The sequence below is a fragment of the Takifugu flavidus genome, chromosome 15, assembly GCF_003711565.1.
Source record: "Takifugu flavidus isolate HTHZ2018 chromosome 15, ASM371156v2, whole genome shotgun sequence".
NCBI classification, from domain to species: Eukaryota; Metazoa; Chordata; class Actinopteri; order Tetraodontiformes; family Tetraodontidae; genus Takifugu; species Takifugu flavidus.
This window is the reverse complement of record NC_079534.1, coordinates 15,302,250-15,324,268: the sequence shown is the minus strand read 5'-3', so window position 1 is coordinate 15,324,268 and position 22,019 is coordinate 15,302,250. Positions and strand designations below refer to the sequence as shown.

At 48.4% G+C, this 22,019-nt stretch overlaps 1 protein-coding gene across 4 annotated transcripts in view; it reads right to left on the bottom strand.

The window, feature by feature from the left end:
• The window catches only part of atp1a2a (ATPase Na+/K+ transporting subunit alpha 2a), a 33,224-nt gene that overhangs the window by 2,667 nt on the left and 8,538 nt on the right, over positions 1-22,019 (bottom strand). For 3 of the 4 annotated variants that reach the window (XR_008953930.1, XM_057056432.1, XM_057056434.1), the window contains 14 exons: positions 21,521-21,655; positions 20,330-20,447; positions 19,679-19,947; positions 18,958-19,156; positions 17,111-17,220; positions 16,426-16,560; positions 13,936-14,012; positions 13,667-13,776; positions 12,603-12,778; positions 10,844-10,980; positions 9,205-9,355; positions 3,955-4,123; positions 1,734-1,888; positions 468-591 (listed from right to left, as the gene is read on the bottom strand). Coding sequence is in view for 3 of the 4 variants with exons in the window: in XM_057056432.1 (XP_056912412.1) it covers positions 468-591; positions 1,734-1,888; positions 3,955-4,123; positions 9,205-9,355; positions 10,844-10,980; positions 12,603-12,778; positions 13,667-13,776; positions 13,936-14,012; positions 16,426-16,560; positions 17,111-17,220; positions 18,958-19,156; positions 19,679-19,947; positions 20,330-20,447; positions 21,521-21,655 (2,065 nt within the window). In the remaining variant the exon portion in view is untranslated. The remainder of the gene's footprint in view (positions 1-467; positions 592-1,733; positions 1,889-3,954; positions 4,124-9,204; positions 9,356-10,843; positions 10,981-12,602; positions 12,779-13,666; positions 13,777-13,935; positions 14,013-16,425; positions 16,561-17,110; positions 17,221-18,957; positions 19,157-19,678; positions 19,948-20,329; positions 20,448-21,520; positions 21,656-22,019) is intronic. The other variant, XM_057056433.1, reaches the window with a different exon arrangement.

Sequence of the window (22,019 nt, the reverse complement as noted above, 5' to 3'; positions counted from 1 at the left end):
GTGAGTGTTGTAGCCCCCGAGGGTGAGTGTTGTAGCTCCTGAGGGTGAGTGTTGTCGCCCCTGAGGGTGAGTGTTTCGGGCTCTAAGGGTCATGTGGTAGGCCACAGCCAGTGGTGTGGTCAGAATTCCAAGCCTACAACACTGATCCCATGGCCAGTGCTTGAGCCTCTGAGAGCCAGTGTCCAGGCACTCAGGGCAGGCAATGTTGTAGATTCTGGGTCACTGTTGTTCACCAGTGAGGGTGCGGGTTGTGGTCTCTGAGTGTCTGGGCCCTCAGCTCAGAGGGTTAGGCTTGTAAGCCTTGATGCTCAATGCTTTGGTCCCTGAGGTTCAGTCTTGTAGGAAACTGTTGCACTTTCCCTTCTCAGTTGGGTCTCATTGTCAGAACAAGAGGAAGACAACAGCAGGTCTCACACATTCTGCTCACCTTTGTGTCATTGTTATTCGTCTAGTGATACAAGACAAACCTATTTGTCCGTAGGCCATGCTGATGAGGCGTTCATTGACCAGCTTATCAGATTTGGGGTTCCTTGGTTCTCTTTTCATGATGTCACTCTCTGCTGTTTCATAAGCCAGTGAAATAGCTGGAACCTGGATTTGAGGAAGGAGACGACTTTCACAAATAGTTGAATCAGACTAGATGCCAAATAGCTTAAGGCTCAAAAGTGCTGGTCTGTTATTGTGAACATTATCTCTGTGCCATGCTGAAAGCACTGCTCACAACAGTGAACCTTGTACCACAGATCATTCTGGATTAAAAGGCCTTATGTTACAGTAGGAGATGAAGTTACTTAGTGAATAAAAGAGAAATTCCCCCATAGGTGGCTGACATTGACCAGATTAGAGGGTCTATTTGGAATAAAGTTGTTTCCACCCCTCTGACTATTGTTTCAACTCAATCTCTCGGTTGTTTATCAGATTAGTTTAAAAATCAAAAAGGTTCTTTTAATCTATTTGACAGAAAATTGTACTTTAATTGCATTATTTTCATACCTAAGAGAAAGGTTGAGGATACAATTAAAGTAAGATAAATAACAAATATTTGTTTGTAAGTATAGTAAGAGTTCTTCACAGACACGGTGCCTCTGAGTTTTAATGTGATCATACATTCTATCATGTCAGATAAGGAAAGAGAAGAAAAGGTCAACCATAATAATGATGACGATGAAGCGAAGAAAAGAGAAACTTGGAACGATGAGAACATTTGAAGGGGCTCTGTAATAAAGCCTTATGTGGGGTTTTTACCAGCTTAGCACCAGAGTGATCTGTGCACGTGTCTTAGACTTAGGTGGCATTTAATATGGGACCTGACCTGTCTGAAATTCTAGCCTCAACCCAGAAACCTCATGTAAATACTCCCAGGACCCCCCCATCCCCACCAACGGAGTCCTAAGCAAGATTTCCAAGTGGCCCCTCCATCGTCCGACGCAGACATTCACCTGCCACAGTCCACATATGATATGTATAGTTTGCACATATGTGGAGAATGCACCTCCTCACACTAAATTGGCCCCCCATGGACTGTGGGGCCCTAAGCACAGCACATGTTCTGAATATAATAAGGGACAGCTCATCAGGAATAACATGGTAAAATCTAGGAACCTGCAGCAGTAGTGAAGTGATGAAAACCCTCTTAATTTAAAAAAAAATGTCTTCAATAATTAGAATAGCCATCGTCAACACTTGGAAGCCCGACAAAAGAACTGAATAAATGAGTAGATAAGCATGTTGACCATGTCAGTGCCCAGGTCGATGCAGAGGATGGTGACAGTTCCCAGAGGGAGAGGAACGCTGGCAAGGATGAAGAGGAGGAAGGGTGAAATCTCTGGGATGTTGCTGGTCAGTGTGTATGCAATGGACTTCTTCAGGTTGTCAAAAATGAGACGACCTGCAGAAACATGCAAGAAACATGTGATTGCTAAAGATTTGTGTATAGGACATAAACATTACTGAATTACAAATATATACCATGTTAGCGAACATTAAAGCTGGAAATGAATGAATTAAAAACAAAAACCTTTCTCAAAAAATGGTAAAGATCTTAAGGCTTATTGATGTAAATGTTTACTGATTATTGTAAAGTTTGGACATTCTGTAAATAGCACATTTTACGTAGCAGAGAGCTTAAAATGTGCCAGTTCTACTAAGAATGTGCATCTTTGAAGTGAGAAAAACAGCTGTGGATTTGGAACCTTGTCCTGAATAAAGAATATATAGAATATGCTGCCTTTCTGAGCAATACTGAGGAGAAGATGCACAAAAATCCTCCTAACCCTAACCCTCTAACCTAACCCTAAACCTAACCCTCAACCCTAACCCTCTAACCCTAACCCCCGAAAATAAAAGAAAAATCCAACCCGAGAAACCCCACCCCGAACCTAAGCCTAACAAAAAACCTAACCTAAAGAAACCCCTAAAACCCTCTAAAAAACCGAAGAAAGAAAAGCGAAAACCCAAACCAAACCGAACAAACCCTAAACCTCTAAAAAAATAGAAAGAAAAAAAACCGCGAACCGAAAACCCCTACCCTTAAGAAAAACCTAAACCTAACCAACCTAACGAAAAGCGAAACCCAAAACCCGAACCCCAAAACCCTAAAACCCGAAAACTCGAAAAGAACCGCGAAAATAACCTAAAAGAACCCCCTAAACCCGAAAACCCCCAAACCCTAACCCTAGTAACCCTAACTCTAACCCAAACTCTAACCTAAACCCTCTAAACCCTAAACCTCTAACCCTAACCCTCTAACCCTCTAACCCAGACCCTCTAACCTAACATTAACCCTCTAACCGAAACCCTAAACCCTCAAACCCTAACCCTCTAACCCTAACCCTCTAACCCTAACTCTAACCCTAACCCTCTAACCCTAAACCTCTAACCCAAACCCTCTAACCTAACCCTACCCTCTAACCCTAACCCAAACCCTCTAACCCTAACCATAACCTAACCCTAACCCTCTCACCCTAACCCTCTAACCCTCGAACCCAAACCCTAACCCTAAAACCCTCTAACCCTAACCCTAAACCTCTAACCCTCTAACCCTAACCATAACCCTAACCCTCTAACCCTCTAACCCTAAACCTCTAACCCAAACCCTAACCCTCTAACCCTAACCCTCTAACCCTAACCCTCTAACCCAAACCCTAACCTAATCCTCTAACCCTAACCATAACCTAACCCTAACCCTCTCACCCTAACCCAAACCCTAACCCTCGAACCCTAACCCAAACCCTCTAACCCTAACCCTAACCCTAACCCTCTAACCCGAACCCTAAACCTCTAACCCTAACCCCAACCCTCTAACCCTAACCCTCTAACCCTAACGCTAACCCTCTAACCCTCTAACCCTAACCCTCTAACCCTCTAACCCTAACCCTAACCCTCTAACCCTAACGCTAACCCTCTAACCCTCTAACCCTCTAACCCTAATGATGGAGGCTGCAGATCCAGCAGCTTTTTCTTAGTCCTGCACCTCGAGTGTTGCCACCTCCTGTTTCCTTCCTGCACGCTTCGCTATTTTCCCGATGGGTTCTATTTCGGCACAGAGGTCGCTCCATATTAGATCTCTTTTTTGATCTTTACATTTGTCTGTTGGAGGCTGTTTTTGCATTTCGGTTCTTCCATCTGTGACACTCTCCAACCGCACCTCTTAAGACCCCTCACTTTAATGCTGCTCCTGTAGTTCTAGGTTCATCTTAGTCGATCACCCACAGAATGCACACAACTCAAGTACACAACATTTTATCACAAGCATGCAAGTTACCGCTCTTATCGGACACCTTGGTAAATCAGGCCCAAAGTGTATAATTGAACACCGTTGATGACAACATCCGCAGTTTCTATTGTTGCTCGTTAAAATTAGAAAGATACTTAAATGATGAGCAAATAACGATTCTTGACCGTGTTCATATTTTTGGCATCAAAACCCGTCCTTTGCTCATACCGCACACTCACCCTCCTCCACTCCAGTGACAATAGAGGCAAAGTTGTCATCGAGCAGGATCATGTCAGCTGCTTGCTTGGAAACATCAGAGCCAGCGATCCCCATGGCAACGCCAATGTCCGCCTTCTTGAGGGCTGGAGAGTCATTCACACCATCACCAGTAACAGCAACGATCGCTCCCTGTTCACCACAGGGGCCAGCAGCAGGACGAAGACAGTAGAGGACAGTAGAGGAAGGAGAAGAACAGAGAAGGCAGGAGAAGACAGGAGAGGACAGTAGAAGAAGACGGAGGAGAGGACAGTAGAAGACAGTCGAAGACAGGAGAAGGCAGGGGAAGGCAGGAGAAGACAGTAGAGGACAGGAGAGGACAGTAGAGGACAGGAGAAGACAGTAGAAGGCAGGAGAAGACAGTAGAGGACAGTAGAGGACAGTAGAAGACAGGAGAGGACAGTAGAAGACAGTCGAAGACAGGAGAAGGCAGGGGAAGGCAGGAGAAGACAGTAGAGTAGAGGACAGGAGAGGACGGAGAGAGACAGTAGAAGACAGTAGAAGGCAGGAGAAGACAGTAGAGGACAGTTAGAAGACAGGAGAGGACAGTAGAAGACAGTCGAAGACAGGAGAAGGCAGGGGAGGGGAAGGCAGGAGAAGACAGTAGGGACAGGAGAGGACAGTCGAAGACAGTAGAAGACAGGAGGAGGACAGTAGAAGACAGTAGAGGACAGTCGAAGACAGGAGAAGGCAGGGGAAGACAGTAGAGGACAGGAGAGGACAGGAGAGGACAGTAGAGGACAGTCGAAGACAGTAGAGGACAGGAGAAGACAGTAGAAGGCAGGAGAAGACAGTAGAAGGCAGGAGAAGACAGTAGAGGACAGAGAACAGTAGAGGACAGTAGAGGACAGTCGAAGACAGTAGAGGACAGTCGAAGACAGGGGAAGGCAGGAGAAGACAGTAGAAGGCAGGAGAAGACAGTAGAGTAGAAGGCAGGAGAAGACAGTAGAGGACAGTAGAAGACAGTAGCGGACAGTAGAAGACAGTCGAAGACAGAGAAGGCAGGGGACGGCAGGGGAAGGCAGGAGAAGACAGTAGAGGACAGTAGAGGACAGGAGAAGGCAGGGGATGGCAGGAGAAGACAGTAGAAGACAGTAGAGGACAGTAGAAGACAGTAGAGGACAGTCGAAGACAGGGGAAGGCAGGAGAAGACAGTAGAAAGCAGGAGAAGACAGTAGAAGGCAGGAGAAGACAGTAGAGGACAGTAGAAGACAGTGGAGGACAGTCGAAGACGAAGACAGGAGAAGGCAGGGGACGGCAGGGGAAGGCAGGAGAAGACAGTGGAGGACAGTAGAAGACAGTAGAGGACAGTCGAAGACAGGGGAAGGCAGGAGAAGACAGTAGAGGACAGTAGAAGACAGGAGAGGACAGTAGAGGACAGGAGAGGACAGGAGAGGACAGCCGAAGACAGTAGAAGACAGGAGAGGACAGTAGAAGACAGTAGAGGACAGTCGAAGACAGGAGAAGGCAGGGGGGGGAAGGGAGAAGACAGTAGAGGACAGGAGAGGACAGTCGAGACAGTAGAGGACAGGAGAAGACAGTAGAAGGCAGGAGAAGACAGTAGAAGGCAGGAGAAGACAGTAGAGGACAGTAGAAGACAGTAGAGGACAGTAGAGGACAGTCGAAGACAGGAGAAGGCAGGAGAAGACAGTAGAGGACAGTAGAGGACAGTAGAGGACAGTCGAAGACAGGGGAAGACAGTAGAAGGCAGGAGAAGACAGTAGAAGGCAGGAGAAGACAGTAGAGGACAGTAGAAGACAGGAGAGGACAGTAGAAGACAGTCGAAGACAGGAGAAGACAGTAGAGGACAGTAGAGGACAGGAGAGGACAGTAGAAGACAGTAGAAGGCAGGATAGACAGTAGAGGACAGTAGAAGACAGTCGAAGACAGGAGAAGGCAGGGGAAGGCAGGAGAAGACAGTAGAGGACAGGAGAGGACAGTCGAAGACAGTAGAAGACAGGAGAGGACAGTAGAAGACAGTAGAGGACAGTCGAAGACGGGAGAAGGCAGGGGAAGACAGGAGAGGACAGGAGAGGACAGTAGAAGACAGTAGAGGACAGTAGAGGACAGGAGAGGACAGTCGAAGACAGGGGAAGGCAGGAGAGGACAGTAGAAGGCAGGAGAAGACAGTAGAAGGCAGGAGGAGAAGACAGTAGAAGGCAGGAGAAGACAGTAGAGGACAGTAGAAGACAGTAGAGGACAGTAGAGGACAGTCGAAGACAGGGGAGGCAGGAGAAGACAGTAGAAGGCAGGAGAAGACAGTAGAAGGCAGGAGAAGACAGTAGAGGACAGTAGAAGACAGTAGAGGACAGTAGAAGACAGGAGAGGACAGTCGAAGACAGGGAAGGCAGGAGAAGACAGTAGAAGGCAGGAGAAGACAGTAGAGGACAGTAGAAGACAGTAGAGGACAGTAGAGGACAGTCGAAGACAGTAGAAGGCAGGAGAAGACAGTAGAAGGCAGGAGAAGACAGTAGAAGGCAGGAGAAGACAGTAGAGGACAGTCGAAGACAGTAGAGGACAGTAGAGGACAGGGGAAGGCAGGAGAAGACAGTAGAAGGCAGGAGAAGACAGTAGAAGGCAGGAGAAGACAGTAGAGGACAGTCGAAGACAGGAGAAGCAGGGACGGCAGGGGAGGGCAGGGGAAGGCAGGAGAAGACAGTAGAGGACAGGAGAAGACAGTAGAGGACAGTCGAAGACAGGGGAAGGCAGGAGAAGACAGTAGAGGACAGTAGAAGACAGGAGAGGACAGTCGAAGACAGGAGAGGACAGTAGAAGACAGTAGAGGACAGTCGAAGACAGGAGAAGGCAGGGGGAAGGCAGGAGAAGACAGTAGAGGACAGGAGAGGACAGTATAAGGCAGGAGAAGACAGTAGAAGGCAGGAGAAGACAGTAGAGGACAGTAGAGGACAGTAGAAGACAGGAGAGGACAGTAGAGGACAGGAGAGGACAGTCGAGACAGGAGAGGACAGTAGAAGACAGTAGAGGACAGTCAAGACAGGAGAAGGCAGGGGAAGGCAGGAGAAGACAGAGAGGACAGGAGAGGACAGTAGAGGACAGGAGAAGACAGTAGAGGACAGGAGAGGACAGTCGAAGACAGTAGAGGACAGGAGAAGGCAGGAGAAGACAGTAGAGGACAGGAAGAAGACAGTAGAGGACAGTCGAAGACAGGAGAAGGCAGGGGAAGACAGTAGAGGACAGTAGAGGACAGTAGAAGACAGGAGAGGACAGTAGAAGACAGGAGAAGGCAGGAGAAGACAGTAGAGGACAGTAGAGGACAGGAGAGGACAGGAGAGGACAGTCGAAGACAGTAGAGGACAGGAGAAGACAGTAGAAGGCAGGAGAAGACAGTAGAAGGCAGGAGAAGACAGTAGAGGACAGTAGAAGACAGTAGAGGACAGTCGAAGACAGGGGAAGGCAGGAGAAGAAGAGTAGAAGACAGGAGAGGACAGTAGAAGACAGTAGAGGACAGTAGAAGGCAGGAGAAGACAGGAGAAGGCAGTAGAAGACAGAAGGCAGTAGAAGACAGTAGAGGACAGGAGAGGACAGGAGAGGACAGGAGAAGGCAGGGGAAGGCAGGAGAAGACAGTAGAAGACAGGAGAGGACAGGAGAAGACAGTAGAAGACAGGAGAGGACAGTCGAAGACAGGGGAAGGCAGGAGAAGACAGTAGAGGACAGGAGAGGACAGTAGAAGACAGTAGAGGACAGGAGAAGACAGAGATGAGTGCCATGATTGAAATTTTCCCTCGTCTCCTCACTTGTCCACCATTTCCTTCAGGCGGAGGGTGGAACCCTCACTTGCTGTTTGCGTCTGTGTCCATCAGGGTTAGAACCTGAACCCTGAAGCAGCAGGACCTGGTGGGATGGAGCCCTTTTCTTTGGCTGCTGATTTTATTGTTGAGCCTCACTTATATATTTTTAAAAATTCCTAAAATCTGGAAGTCGCCCTTCTTGAAAGGGGTGATCCCACGAACGAACTCCAGACCGATTTCTAAACTGTGTATTTTAGCTAAACTGTTTGAGAGGATCATCGGTGACCAACGAAAAGAGTTCTTAGAATCAAATAATATTGGATCTCCATTCCAACTGTTGTGGCTGCGCCGAAGGTCCTAGATGATTTCATGGAGGTTAGGGTTAGGGTTAGGGTTCCTTTCTGCTCCTGTGACAGGTGCTGCTGACCTCTGGGCCAGGGTTAGGGTTAGGGTTAGGGTTCCTTAGGGTTAGGTTCCTTTCTGCTCCTGTGACAGGTGCTGCTGACCTCTGGGCCAGGGTTAGGGTTCCTTAGGGTTAGGGTTCCTTTCTGCTCCTGTGACAGGTGCTGCTGACCTCTGGGCCAGGGTTAGGGTTCCTTAGGGTTAGGGTTCCTTTCTGCTCCTGTGACAGGTGCTGCTGACCTCTGGGCCAGGGTTAGGTTCCTTAGGGTTAGGGTTCCTTTCTGCTCCTGTGACAGGTGCTGCTGACCTCTGGGCCAGGGTTAGGGTTAGGGTTAGGGTTCCTTAGGGTTAGGGTTCCTTAGGGTTAGGGTTCCTTTCTGCTCCTCTGACAGGTGCTGCTGACCTCTGGGCCAGGGTTAGGGTTAGGGTTAGGGTTCCTTAGGGTTAGGGTTCCTTTCTGCTCCTCTGACAGGTGCTGCTGACCTCTGGGCCAGGTCACCCTTGTGAAAGAGATCCTGATCTCAATGGGTTTGATCTGGTTTAATAAATGTTCAGAATAAACCCGTCTTTTCAAAGCAGCTCAAAACAGACTGAAATCACGACCCTAACCCTCCCAAAAGTGAGTGGATTTAACAGCTGTAGCCTGAGCTAAACATTCGACAAGTAGTTAGCACATTCGACAAGTAGTTAGCACATTCGACAAGTAGTTAGCACATTTGGCAGCTAGTTAGCACATTTGACAGGTAGTTAGCACATTTGACAAGTAGTTAGCACACATACCAGGTAGTTAGCACATTTGACAGGTAGTTAGCACATATGACAGGTAGTGAGCACATTTGGCAAGTAGTTAGCACATTTGACAAGTAGTTAGCATATCGCATCTAAATATTGTTACACATGTAAAGATTCATTAATCATGTGTTACAGTCAGTCAAGACTCAAAGCTGGAGTGTGTTTAGTAATGAGAGATCTGCTCAGACAAAAGTCTGCACACACACACACCCAACACACACAACCCCAGATACACACACACACACACACACACACACACACACACACACCTGTCTCTGGCAGCCCTCGACTATGATGAGTTTCTGCTGAGGAGAAGTGCGAGCAAACACAATCTCAGTGTGGTTCCTCAGGACGTCGTCCAGGTTTTCAGAGCTCATGTCCTTCAGATCCGAGCCGTGCACCACACAAGCCTTGGCATCCCTGGGAAACACACATGTTGCACAGATGTGCACGTACACACACAGGAGGCAGATCTGTCACACCTTCACACATTGGGATGGAGTTTTGATGGAATCAGTGTCAACAATCAACTATACAAAGGACAACACAACTATACGAAGGACAACACAACTATACGAAGGTCAGTACAACTATACGAAGGACAAGACAACTATACGAAGGACAACACAACTATACGAAGGTCAATACAACTATACGAAGGACAACACAACTATACGAAGGTCAATACAACTATACGAAGGACAACACAACTATACAAAGGACAACAATGATGTTCTTGTCTTCCTGAACTCGCTCTCATGTCTTGAAGGAAGATTCAAAGTCTAAAATACTTCACAATAAAAGATCAAAAGCTCTTAGTTTCATGAAGCTGGTGGCCAAAAAACCTCAGTAACATTATTGTAGCCGACAGATTTACAGACCACAGTCTGTCTGTAAAGGTGCATCATGGACTTACTGGAGGTGGTCTTGCACAAAGAGGTCTCAACGTTTAGATTTACTAGTGTTTAAAGAGCTGTTTAACTAGACCACCCTGGAGACACACGTGTGGTGGGTGGTGACTAGTGTCAGTAGATAAAGAGCTGTTTAACTAGACCACCCTGGTGAGACACGTGTGGTGGGTGGTGACTAGTGTCAGTAGATAAAGAGCTGTTTAACTAGACCACCCTGGTGAAACACGTGTGGTGGGTGGTGACTAGTGTCAGTAGATAAAGAGCTGTTTAACTAGACCACCCTGGTGAGACACGTGTGGTGGGTGGTGACTAGTGTCAGTAGTTAAAGAGCTGTTTAACTAGACCACCCTGGTGAGACACGTGTGGTGGGTGGTGACTAGTGTCAGTAGATAAAGAGCTGTTTAACTAGACCACCCTGGTGAGACACGTGTGGTGGGTGGTGACTAGTGTCAGTAGTTAAAGAGCTGTTTAACTAGACCACCCTGGTGAGACACGTGTGGTGGGTGGTGACTAGTGTCAGTCGTTAAAGAGCTGTTTAACTAGACCACCCTGGTGAGACACGTGTGGTGGGTGGTGACTAGTGTCAGTAGTTAAAGAGCTGTTTAACTAGACCACCCTGGTGAGACACGTGTGGTGGGTGGTGACTAGTGTCAGTAGATAAAGAGCTGTTTAACTAGACCACCCTGGTGAGACACGTGTGGTGGGTGGTGACTAGTGTCAGTAGTTAAAGAGCTGTTTAACTAGACCACCCTGGTGAGACACGTGTGGTGGGTGATGACTAGTGTCAGTAGATAAAGAGCTGTTTAACTAGACCACCCTGATTATCGCTGCAGCCTCGACTTGTGTGAGGCTCTAAATCAACCTTTGCTGAACTTGGTTGACAGCAACCTCCTGCAGAGACACAGGGGCCAAGCACCAAGAGTCTGATGAGCACACAGCACAAAACTCCAGTGCCCCCCCCCCCCCCACACACACACACACACACACACACACACACCTGGGGTTAACCTGGCTCAGGGGGATGTTCAGCCTCTCAGCAATGTCCTCCACCGTCTCATTGCCCTCGGAGATGATGCCCACACCTTTGGCAATAGCCTTGGCTGTGATTGGGTGGTCTCCTGTTACCATGATCACCTAAAGGCAGACAGACGCTTCACAATGCAGCAGTCAGAAAGTTGCATACCCTGTATCATTTTCACATATTGATCTTGACTTTTGATATAATCGACAAAAAATTCTGACTATCCGCACAAACTAGGGAAAAGGATGTGACAGAACCCAGTGATCGGTGTGACTAAAGCCCAGAGAGTCTGTGAGCAGATGACAGAAGGTTCCAGAAGATCACTGCAGCTCCATGAACCCACTGTTTCTGCTCAGTCAGACACCTTAAAGCACCTGAAGGATGCTCACCTAAGACTGTGAGGCACAAGATGACCCAGGAAGGAACTTGTCTTTATCCTAGAATGGACTCAGTACTTTATTATCGCTCTGTCGATATTGTCCTTTAGAATTTGTTTTAGTGGGTCTCACAAATATGCAAACACACTCACACCAAGACATTCTAAGATAAAACTAGAGGTAAAAATGAAATTCAATCTAGACCAATAAGACAACTAAGGCACCTATGAAGGGAGAGCAGCAGCGGCTCGAGGCCAAGGTCCCTGTTGATGTGGCCGTTTCACACGGTGAAAGGGTTATTGTCAAATTGGTGGCTAAGCTCGAGCAGGCTGCATCATGAAAGGTGTCTTGTGTCATCCCGCTAAAGTACCTGATGATGTTGATGTACCTGTCAGTAATTAGTCACTGGGCATCCCGTCAACAGAGACTGATCTCATGGGCAGACATTTCTGCGCCATTATTCAATCAAACAAATCAAATGTGCAGCTAATGACAGCACAAATGTGTCGTCATGTTCTGGAAATCAGGGCTGTTCAGATACCGACAGCTTGTGTAGTGAGAGCGATACAGACAAGAAGAGATTCAGCAACAGACTTTGGGACACAATTATGGCAACAGTGCTGTCTGTGATGCAGAGGGGCCTCATGGCGAACTTTGGAAATTAATAGTTATACGACCACTCAGCAATGGCCCAGCCCCTGAGCATTTCCAGCTCGTTTAGGGTTAGCTGCATAGTGGTTAGGGTTAGGGGTAGGGTTGGGGTTAGGGTTAGCTGCATAGTGGTTAGGGTTAGGGGTAGGGTTGGGGTTAGGGTTAGCTGCATAGTGGTTAGGGTTAGGGGTAGGGTTGGGGTTAGGGTTAGCTGCATAGTGGTTAGGGTTAGGGGTAGGGTGGGGTTAGGGTTAGCTGCATAGTGGTTAGGGTTAGGGGTAGGGTTGGGGTTAGGGTTAGCTGCATAGTGGTTAGGGGTAGGGGTAGGGGTAGGGTTAGGGTTAGGGTTAGCTGCATAGTGGTTAGGGGTAGGGGTAGGGTTAGGGTTAGGGTTAGCTGCATAGTGGTTAGGGGTAGGGGTAGGGTTAGGGTTAGCTGCATAGTGGTGAGGGTTAGGGGTAGGGGTAGGGTTAGGGTTAGCTGCATAGTGGTTAGGGTTAGGGTTAGGTTAGTTACCCTAACCCTTATAAACAACCCCTGAGAGGTGGGATGTCCCGAGCATGACGTATTTCATGTATGCACTTCCATTAATTCCACTAATTTCCCAGGTTGCAATCTCATTCGACCTGGGTGGGAATGCCGCGCGGACCCCTCAAATAATCACCCCAGAAGACTTTTTGTGGAACCCTAACCCAAGAAGAACTCACCTTGATACCAGCAGAACGGCATTTACCCACTGCATCTGGCACCGCAGCACGAGGTGGATCGATCATGGAGATGAGGCCAAGGAAGCAGAGCTGCTCTGTGGGGAAGTTCACATCATCGCAGTCGAAGGTGAATCCTCGAGGAAACTGAGAAGAAGAGAGCGTCGAGTGGCAGAAGCCTGCAAAAGGAGGTGGCTCAGTGGGGGCAGAATTGGCTGATGTTTAACTATTTAACAGAACTTTGTCACACTTTGTTCTCAGCCAGTCTTTGATCTATCAGCACGTGCACACGACAAACGCACGCTGGCGGAGTTTTCTGCAGGTTCAGATCATCCAGGTGAGAGCAGAAGTTCTGAAAACACTGATGAGGACAAAAGCAGGGTCGACTTTCCCATCAGCACGGCTCCTAATTTTAAAGATCTGAGAGGAAGCTCACACACACACACACGCACACACACACACACACACACGCGCACACTCACACACACACTCACACTCACACACTCACTCTTACACACTCACACACACACACTCACACACACACACTCACTCACTCTTACACACTCACGCACACACACACACACACACTTTTCCGTCTCCAGACCTAAAGATCTGTCTTCAGACTTTAAGGGTTAGGGTTAGGGTTAGGGGTTAGGGTTAGGGTTAGGGGTTAGGGTTAGGGTTAGGGTTAGGGGTTAGGGTTAGGGGTTAGGGGTAGGGTAAGGGGTTAGGGTTAGGGTTAGGGGTAGGGGTTAGGGTTAGGGGTTAGGGTTAGGGGTTAGGGTTAGGGTTAGGGGTTAGGGTTAGGGTTAGGGTTAGGGTAAGGGGTTAGGGTTAGGGGTTAGGGGTTACCCTAACCCTAACGGTGTATTTGGAAGAGTCTGTGGAAAAATGCTGAAAGGAGCTTTAATTTAATTGGTGTGGATGAGAAGGAACCTTGTGGTTAGGGTTAGGGTGAAGCCAACATGCACGGGGTTCGGGTTAACTGTCAGAAACTAAATTCTTCTGAATCTCATTTGCTCATTCTGCTTAATAAGCACCAGTATCAGGTGGTGTTGTGGACATACCAAGCACTCTTTCTCCCAGTCCTCCCAGTTCCATGTATGCACTCTGGAAAGCCTCTGTCCAGCTCTGATCGAGCGGATGCTCCTGGCCGAAGATCATGATGGTGCTGCATCTGTAAGCATGAACTCATTTGATCTTGTTCAGCTTCCATGACAGAGCTCATTATCACTTTAGACGACAGCTATTCCTCCCTTAGGGGACGAGACCAGAGAAACACAAACATGCACTGTGCTACGACTAAAGCAGATCAGGAACGGGACCCTTTATTGACCTGTCCAGGATTCTCTCCGGTGCTCCTTTCATAACCAGAAGATGACCAGGATCGTCCCCCACTTCATGAATGGAGAGCTTGGAGCAAGAGAAGGAGAAGATTGATCCTTAATTGAGACGCAGCCTGGTTAAGATGTGTGTTTCACTGAGAAGACTGCACGCACACACGCACGCACACACACACACACACACCACACACACACACACACACACACACACACACAACACACACACACACGTTCCTCATTCCTATCGTGGAGTCACCCTCCAATAATTGCTCCAATGTCTTGAATGTGACAGAAAACCTTTTCATTTGACCCTAACTCTAACCCTTTGATGTGAAGAGACATCGCTGACCCTAAAAATCTGATTACCGGGAGTAATGAGATAATTGTACTACTAATAATAATCTCATTCATTAATAAGCACTTTAGAAATGGAATCATCAAAAGACCAGAGTTTCCAACCCATCAGTCTCTCCATCCCATAGGGAACACTCTGCTGCACTTTCATCCTCCAGGTTCGTTGTCGTTTGCTTTCAGCTCAAAATGTCGTTACATCGCATGTTTAGATGCAAAAGGTTGATGAGACTGAGACGAGACTGAGACGAGACTGCCCACCTCTGCTCAGGTGGTTCCACAAGATCCCATCATGCTGCTCATGGATCACCTGGATAACTCCAGAAATCAGACAGTGGTTGGATGCTCATGCTCATCTAAATGGGTCTGATGTGCAACGCCTGCGCGATGTGCAGCGCCTGTGTAATGTGCAGCGCCTGCACGATGTGCAGCACCTGCGTAATGTGCAGCGCCTGCGTAATGTGCAGCGCCTGCGTAATGTGCAGCGCCTGCACGATGAGCAGCGCCTGCACGATGAGCAGCACCTGTGTAATGTGCAGCGCCTGTGTAATGTGCAGCGCCTGCACGATGAGCAGCGCCTGCACGATGAGCAGCACCTGTGTAATGTGCAGCACCTGTGTAATGTGCAGCGCCTGTGTAATGTGCAGCGCCTGCACGATGAGCAGCGCCTGTGTAATGTGCAGCACCTGCACGATGAGCAGCGCCTGTGTAATGTGCAGCACCTGTGTAATGTGCAGCGCCTGTGTAATGTGCAGCGCCTGCACGATGTGCAGCGCCTGTGTAATGTGCAGCGCCTGCACGATGAGCAGCGCCTGTGTAATGTGCAGCACCTGTGTAATGTGCAGCACCTGTGTAATGTGCAGCACCTGTGTAATGTGCAGCGCCTGCACGATGTGCAGCGCCTGTGTAATGTGCAGCGCCTGCACGATGTGCAGCACCTGTGTAATGTGCAGCGCCTGCACGATGAGCAGCGCCTGTGTAATGTGCAGCGCCTGCACGATGAGCAGCGCCTGTGTAATGTGCAGCACCTGTGTAATGTGCAGCGCCTGTGTAATGTGCAGCGCCTGCACGATGAGCAGCGCCTGTGTAATGTGCAGCACCTGTGTAATGTGCAGCACCTGTGTAATGTGCAGCACCTGTGTAATGTGCAGCGCCTGCACGATGTGCAGCGCCTGTGTAATGTGCAGCACCTGCACGATGTGCAGCACCTGTGTAATGTGCAGCGCCTGCACGATGAGCAGCGCCTGTGTAATGTGCAGCGCCTGCACGATGAGCAGCGCCTGTGTAATGTGCAGCACCTGTGTAATGTGCAGCACCTGTGTAATGTGCAGCACCTGTGTAATGTGCAGCGCCTGCACGATGTGCAGCGCCTGTGTAATGTGCAGCGCCTGCACGATGTGCAGCGCCTGTGTAATGTGCAGCGCCTGCACGATGTGCAGCACCTGTGTAATGTGCAGCACCTGTGTAATGTGCAGCGCCTGCACGATGTACAGCGCCTGTGTAATGTGCAGCACCTGTGTAATGTGCAGCACCTGTGTAATGTGCAGCGCCTGTTGTAATGTGCAGCACCTGTGTAATGTGCAGCACCTGTGTAATGTGCAGCGCCTGCACGATGTACAGCGCCTGTGTAATGTGCAGCGCCTGTGTAATGTGCAGCGCCTGTGTAATGTGCAGCGCCTGTGTAATGTGCAGCGCCTGCACGATGAGCAGCGCCTGTGTAATGTGCAGCACCTGCACGATGAGCAGCGCCTGTGTAATGTGCAGCGCCTGTGTAATGTGCAGCACCTGTGTAATGTGCAGCGCCTGTGTAATGTGCAGCGCCTGCACGATGTGCAGCGCCTGTGTAATGTGCAGCGCCTGCACGATGTGCAGCACCTGTGTAATGTGCAGCGCCTGTGTAATGTGCAGCGCCTGCACGATGAGCAGCGCCTGTGTAATGTGCAGCGCCTGCACGATGAGCAGCGCCTGTGTAATGTGCAGCACCTGTGTAATGTGCAGCACCTGTGTAATGTGCAGCACCTGTGTAATGTGCAGCGCCTGCACGATGTGCAGCACCTGTGTAATGTGCAGCACCTGCGCGATGGGAGGCAGGTGTCATTGCTGGAGCCCACGTTCTCCACTACATCACACACCTGGTACTTGTTGGTGGAGTTGAAGGGGACTTCGGCCACTTTGGGGTTCCTGGCCCTCAGGGCTCGGACGCTCCCGCAGGACAGTTCGATGCATTTCAGCAGCGCCGACTCCGAAGCGTCTCCAGCTGTTTCCCTCTGAGGACCAAAGACATCGGCACAATCACTCAGAGAGAGGAGTGTTGTTGCTCTCCAGTGTTGTTACTTCTTGGTTCTGTTGGAATGCCGACAGCATAGCGTCATGCTAAAGGCTAATTAAAGCTGCAAATATCCTTTACCATAGACACCACTATCTTGTTGTGCTTCTTCAGATGGCCATCTTGTGACGTTCCAATGAACCCAAGGTGCTTTTATGAATCCACATTAATATCGACTCCTAGGAATAAGTGGTTCTAACAATGTGGAATCATCACGTTTACTTAAGTCAGTCGTGTGAATCATTCGTCTAAAACTGATGAATTAAAGACATTGCAGATGTGCCCCAAAATAAAATCTGAAAGCATTTCTACCACTTTGATGACTGTGCTTCAGAGCCGAACCCTCAACCCTTTAGTCCCTGGCTCTTGGTCTCTACCTCCTAACCCTGGGTGAGCATGAAGGTGTCACCCCTTCCTGCTTGAGGTGGAACAAGGGTACGTCAGGAGTTTTTGCTCCACTGCTCAGGTGGTGTTTGGGTGTGGATTCCTACCATCAGGACTGGATGTTCATCTTGTCCAGCTTTGAAATCAGCTCGGTTGCACAGGCCGGCGACACGAGACAGAGCGATCCATGTCGCAGAGCCTTTGTCAAAACCTGAACCTGAGAATACCACAGGGAGACGGGTTAGGGTTAGGTTAGGGTTAGGGTTAGGGTAGGGTTAGGGTTAGGGTTAGGGTAGGGTAGGGTTAGGGTTAGGGTAGGGTTCGGTTAGGGTAGGGGTAGGGTAGGGTTAGGGTTAGGGTTAGGTTAGGGTAGGGTTAGGGTTAGGGAGGGTAGTAGGGTTAGGGGTAGGGAGGGTTAGGGTTAGTTTAGGTTAGGTAGGGAAGGGTTAGGGTAGGGAAGGGTTAGGGTTAGGGTAGGGGTAGGGTTAGGGTTAGGGGTAGGGTTAGGGTTAGGGTAGGGAAGGGTTAGGGTAGGGTAGGGTAGGGTTAGGGGTAGGTAGGGTTAGGGGGGTAGGGTTAGGGTTAGGGTTAGGGTTAGGGTTAGGGTTAGGGTTAGGGTAGGGAAGGGTTAGGGTTAGGGTTAGGGTAGGGTTAGGGTTAGGGTTAGGATTAGGTAGGGTAGGTTAGGGTTAGGGGTAGGGTTAGGGTAAGGGTAGGGAAGGGTTAGGGTAGGGTTAGGGGTAGGGTAGGGTTAGGGTTAGGGTTAGCCACCTTTTGGAATAAAGTGCTTCCTCATTTATTTAAGGTGCTGTCTAAAGATGTGGTCAGCACAGGTAACCACATGGTTAGTTCTTGTTGGACTCTGTGCGCTACTGTCTACAATTGTGCATGTGGCAAATAAAGGTTATCTTTCTGCTCATTAGTTAAAACAAGTCCCTTAATTGAGCTCTTTTTTTAACGGACTAGGACTATGAGAGACACAACCTCCCTCTGCTGCTACCATCTTTCATCCTCTGCACGTACGTAGGCTTTTTAATGTTCAAAGCTGCTGTGGGTTTGGCACAGGACAGCAGGGAGCTCTACTTTTTGGACCTGGAGTACATTGTGCCCAATCCACAAGAGACGGCAGGTGAGGCACTTGGTCTGGGGTGAAGATGGCAGAGGATTGTTGGTCGACTGCTGTGTCACTGTAAAAGCTGTACAGCCACAGGTGAACTGCCCATTTTTCTGACGATTCTTCCCGTCACTCATCATTTAGCCCCGTGTGAGGTGAGCCTGAGAAGGAAGCCAAGGGCCAAACAATGTCTGCTGAGGAGTCGTTAGAACCCTCCGCTCTGCAGGAGTGTGGTTGACCTCCAGTGAGACTACTGCTTAGTTGTAAATACTTTTTTATCCACACTGAACTCCACCGTCCCAAACACTTCCACTTCACAAAGTGAGGCAGTAGAGACTGTGTTTCATAGTCTAGAAGAGTGTCCTCGTCTTCTTCCTCTTTTCAACATGTTGACTGTTCAGGAAGGCTGGAGAGAACCTTCATTCTTGGCTTTAGATATAAAAGAGTTACAAGATAAATGCCAGGTGAGGAACTTTACTTTGGTCATGCACGTGAGCAGGAAGGAGGAGGATGGACTGGACTGAGACATGGTTCTGTTAAAGTAAAATGATCAAAGTGAGGATCGTGATTGATGGTAATTATTCTGGAGAAACGTGAGCTCTGGAGCATTTCATCCTGACATGGACTCACGGTGGGACACTTTGCTCTATTCTAGAGGACGAAGTCATGTTCTCCCATTAGCTGGGCTGATCTGCAGATTGGAGTTTGTTTATTTTACTAATGTGAGACAGAATAAAGATGTGGTGAAAAGTCATCTTTGTTCGTGCTTTGGCCTTTGCTTCCTCGTCTCTGTGTGTCTGTCTTTTCTTTCCCCGTCCTCCATGTGTGCCTCTGTCTTACCACTCTGGTTCTCGGTGGTGTCGGCCTCGTAGATTTGGTTGTCAAACCACATGTGAGCCACAGTCATGCGGTTCTGGGTCAGCGTCCCCGTCTTGTCGGAGCAGATGGTGGAGGTGGAGCCCAGAGTCTCTACCGCCTCCAGGTTTTTCACCAGGCAGTTCTTCTTGGCCATTCGTTTGGCAGTCAGGGTCAGGCAGACCTGGTCAGACAGTGGGGGTCCGGGGGGGAGGGCTATTAAAATCTACATTTGGCAAAGACAATAGCAGGCACTCCTTTGTTCATTTGTGCAGATGAGATAGTGAATGTGCTGTGTGTGTGTGTGTGTGTGTGTGTGTGTGTGTGTGTGTGTGCGTGGATAGCAGGTGCACAGGACCCTAAAAATGGAACAGAGACATCCCATATGTTTGGAGAGTCACAATTTAGACCCCGTCCACACCCCCACTGCCACACCAACACCCCCCCCCCACACACACACACACACACACACAGCAAAAGTGAGACGTTCTGTAATACTTCAGCTGCTTCCAGTCAGTAATAAATCAACAGTCTGCTTTGCAGTTTTGCTAACGTTTTAAAATTATAGTCAAGGAAAACATAGGTGGAATAAATAAGAGTGCTGCTAATTGAGTTGTGGTAATGCCAGGCAGTAACAAGACAAACAGCAAACTCTACATTTAATCTCTAACTATCGTGATTTCAGATGCACTCAAAGCCAACTCACGGTAACGGTGGCCAGCAGGCCTTCAGGCACGTTAGCCACGATGATTCCAATGAGGAAGATGACGGCCTCCAGCCAAGTGTAGCCCAAAATGAGTGACAGGATGAAGAACGTCACGCCTAGGAAGACGGCTACGCCCGTGATGATGTGGATGAAATGTTCAATCTCGATGTTGATGGGTGTGCGGCGGACTTGGAGCTCTGATGCCAGCGTGGCGATGCGACCCATCACTGTTTGGTCGCCAGTGGCGATAACGACGCCGCGAGCGGTGCCTGCATGCAGTGGGCGATTCATTGTCACAGAGATGCTCATATTATTTTTCAAAATCAAAACTATAGCCACACGACTGCAAAGGTATGGCTCCAACAATCCGACATTCATCCACATAAACGTCACCATCTATTAAATCTACAGTCACAATCAAGCTGCATTAGGACCTAAATCACATTACAGACAGGGATAACATTCAATTCCCTCTGAACTGTAGTTTGTTAGTGATTCTGGACATTCACAGTCAATAAATAACCGGAGCTACAAGATATGAACCCTAACCCTAAAGCACATTCATGCTTGGATCTCTTTTTCACTCTCCAGATGGAACAAAAAGGGTTCGAGGGGACAGCAGAACGTCCTGAGCAGATGTGGCTCACTGACCTTCAACACAGTTGGTGGAAAAGAAGCAGATGTTGCGGGTCTCTAGAGGGTTGTCGTGTGTGAACTCTGGCGATCGAGTCTGTGGCTCCGATTCTCCCGTCAGAGAAGAGTTGTCCACCTTTACAGGCCGAAAGAAAGGGTGAAAAAAAAGGTTCACATGACCAAATGATGGTTATCAGCACCAGCCATGAAGGAAGTACCCATGGGCACACTTTGACATTCTACTCATCTCCACTCTCTTTAAAATGTTGATTTATGCCATCAAAAATGATGCAGATGAAGGTTAACAGCAACCCCAAAACACACGGTGGATCTTCTGGAGGTCTATCAGCATACCAACAGTCATAGCTACATTAAAATAAATGAGTAATTTATAAAAGAATCCCTGTTTGGGTGATCTGCTTGGCAGGGTAAATCCTGGTGGAAGTACATCATGAACACCTGTCTCAGAGTCACAGGAAGCACATCCGTTGATAAATCGACTGCTTCCACATTCCTTGTCCACGTGGACGATCAACAGCACCGGGGTCAAAAGGAGACCTAACTGGTCCCCATCCCCTCCTTTTAGTGCCAAAAAGAACCTTCCAAGAGCGGCTCACCAGATCAACAGTCACCTTTGAGCAACTCAGCAGTTGTAATAACTTGCCAGTACCAAGAAAAGTTCCCAGAAAACTATTTTTCATTCTTGATATCTTTCCTCTAAAAATTAAAAATCAAAGAAGAAAAAATCTGGAGAAAATAGAGCTGAGTAATTAAACTTGTCAAGAGTACGGCCATTAAAGGGTTAAATAGAAAGAAAAAAAATCATGATGAACATATCACACAAAGTAATTATTTTCTTTCCCACCAACAGTCTTTCTCTGCTTGAGTGGAATTTTTCCTATGGAACGTTTCTTCCTTTCAGGGGAACCCTGAGTATCCACACACGCCTGATAAAACCTTCCTCTTTCTATTAAGCACTTTGGATGTGAGGAAGAGGATCGTACAAATATTGATCGTTCTTTCCTCTGTTTACCAGAAAAAAGATGCTTCGCAACAACAGCAGTGTGAACGACTTTAAGGAATTACAGCAGTCAAGCTTAGCAAAGTAAGTCATGGCGGAATTAAGAAGAAAATAACTCAAAGACAGCCCAAATACTGCCACCCCACAGACTTCCTGGCTCCCAGAGGCTCCCAGTTGCCCTCCCCTACCTTGCATCCGCTGGAGGAGATTATGCGAAGGTCAGCTGGGACACGATCCCCACCTTTGATCTCCACTAGATCTCCCATCACCACAAGCTCGGCATTGATCTGCATCTTCTCCCCCTCCCGGATCACTAGTGCTTGCTGGCACGGGCAAAAAAAAGAGAGAAGGATAGAGGGACTGTGAGGAACAGGACAGAGAGGATTTTATCCTCCAATAGAAGAAAGAAAGCAAAATGGTGAGAAAAGGAGTGTGATAAAACAGGCTGGGAGAAATGTTAGGTGAAAATGGGGGAAGAGGAAAAGGTAAACGAGAAGGAACCAGGAAAAGGAGATGAGCAGCAAATCCTGGCTACACAGCTGAAAGAATGAGCCAATCAAAGTGCCGGAGGTGGATAAAAAGGAACGAGTTTTCAAGCAAACACACTCAGAAGCCAAAGTTAACAAGAAAATTGTGCAAGCTTATTAGTTTCCAACCAAAGTGAGTGTAAGCGCTGCGTCAGGGACA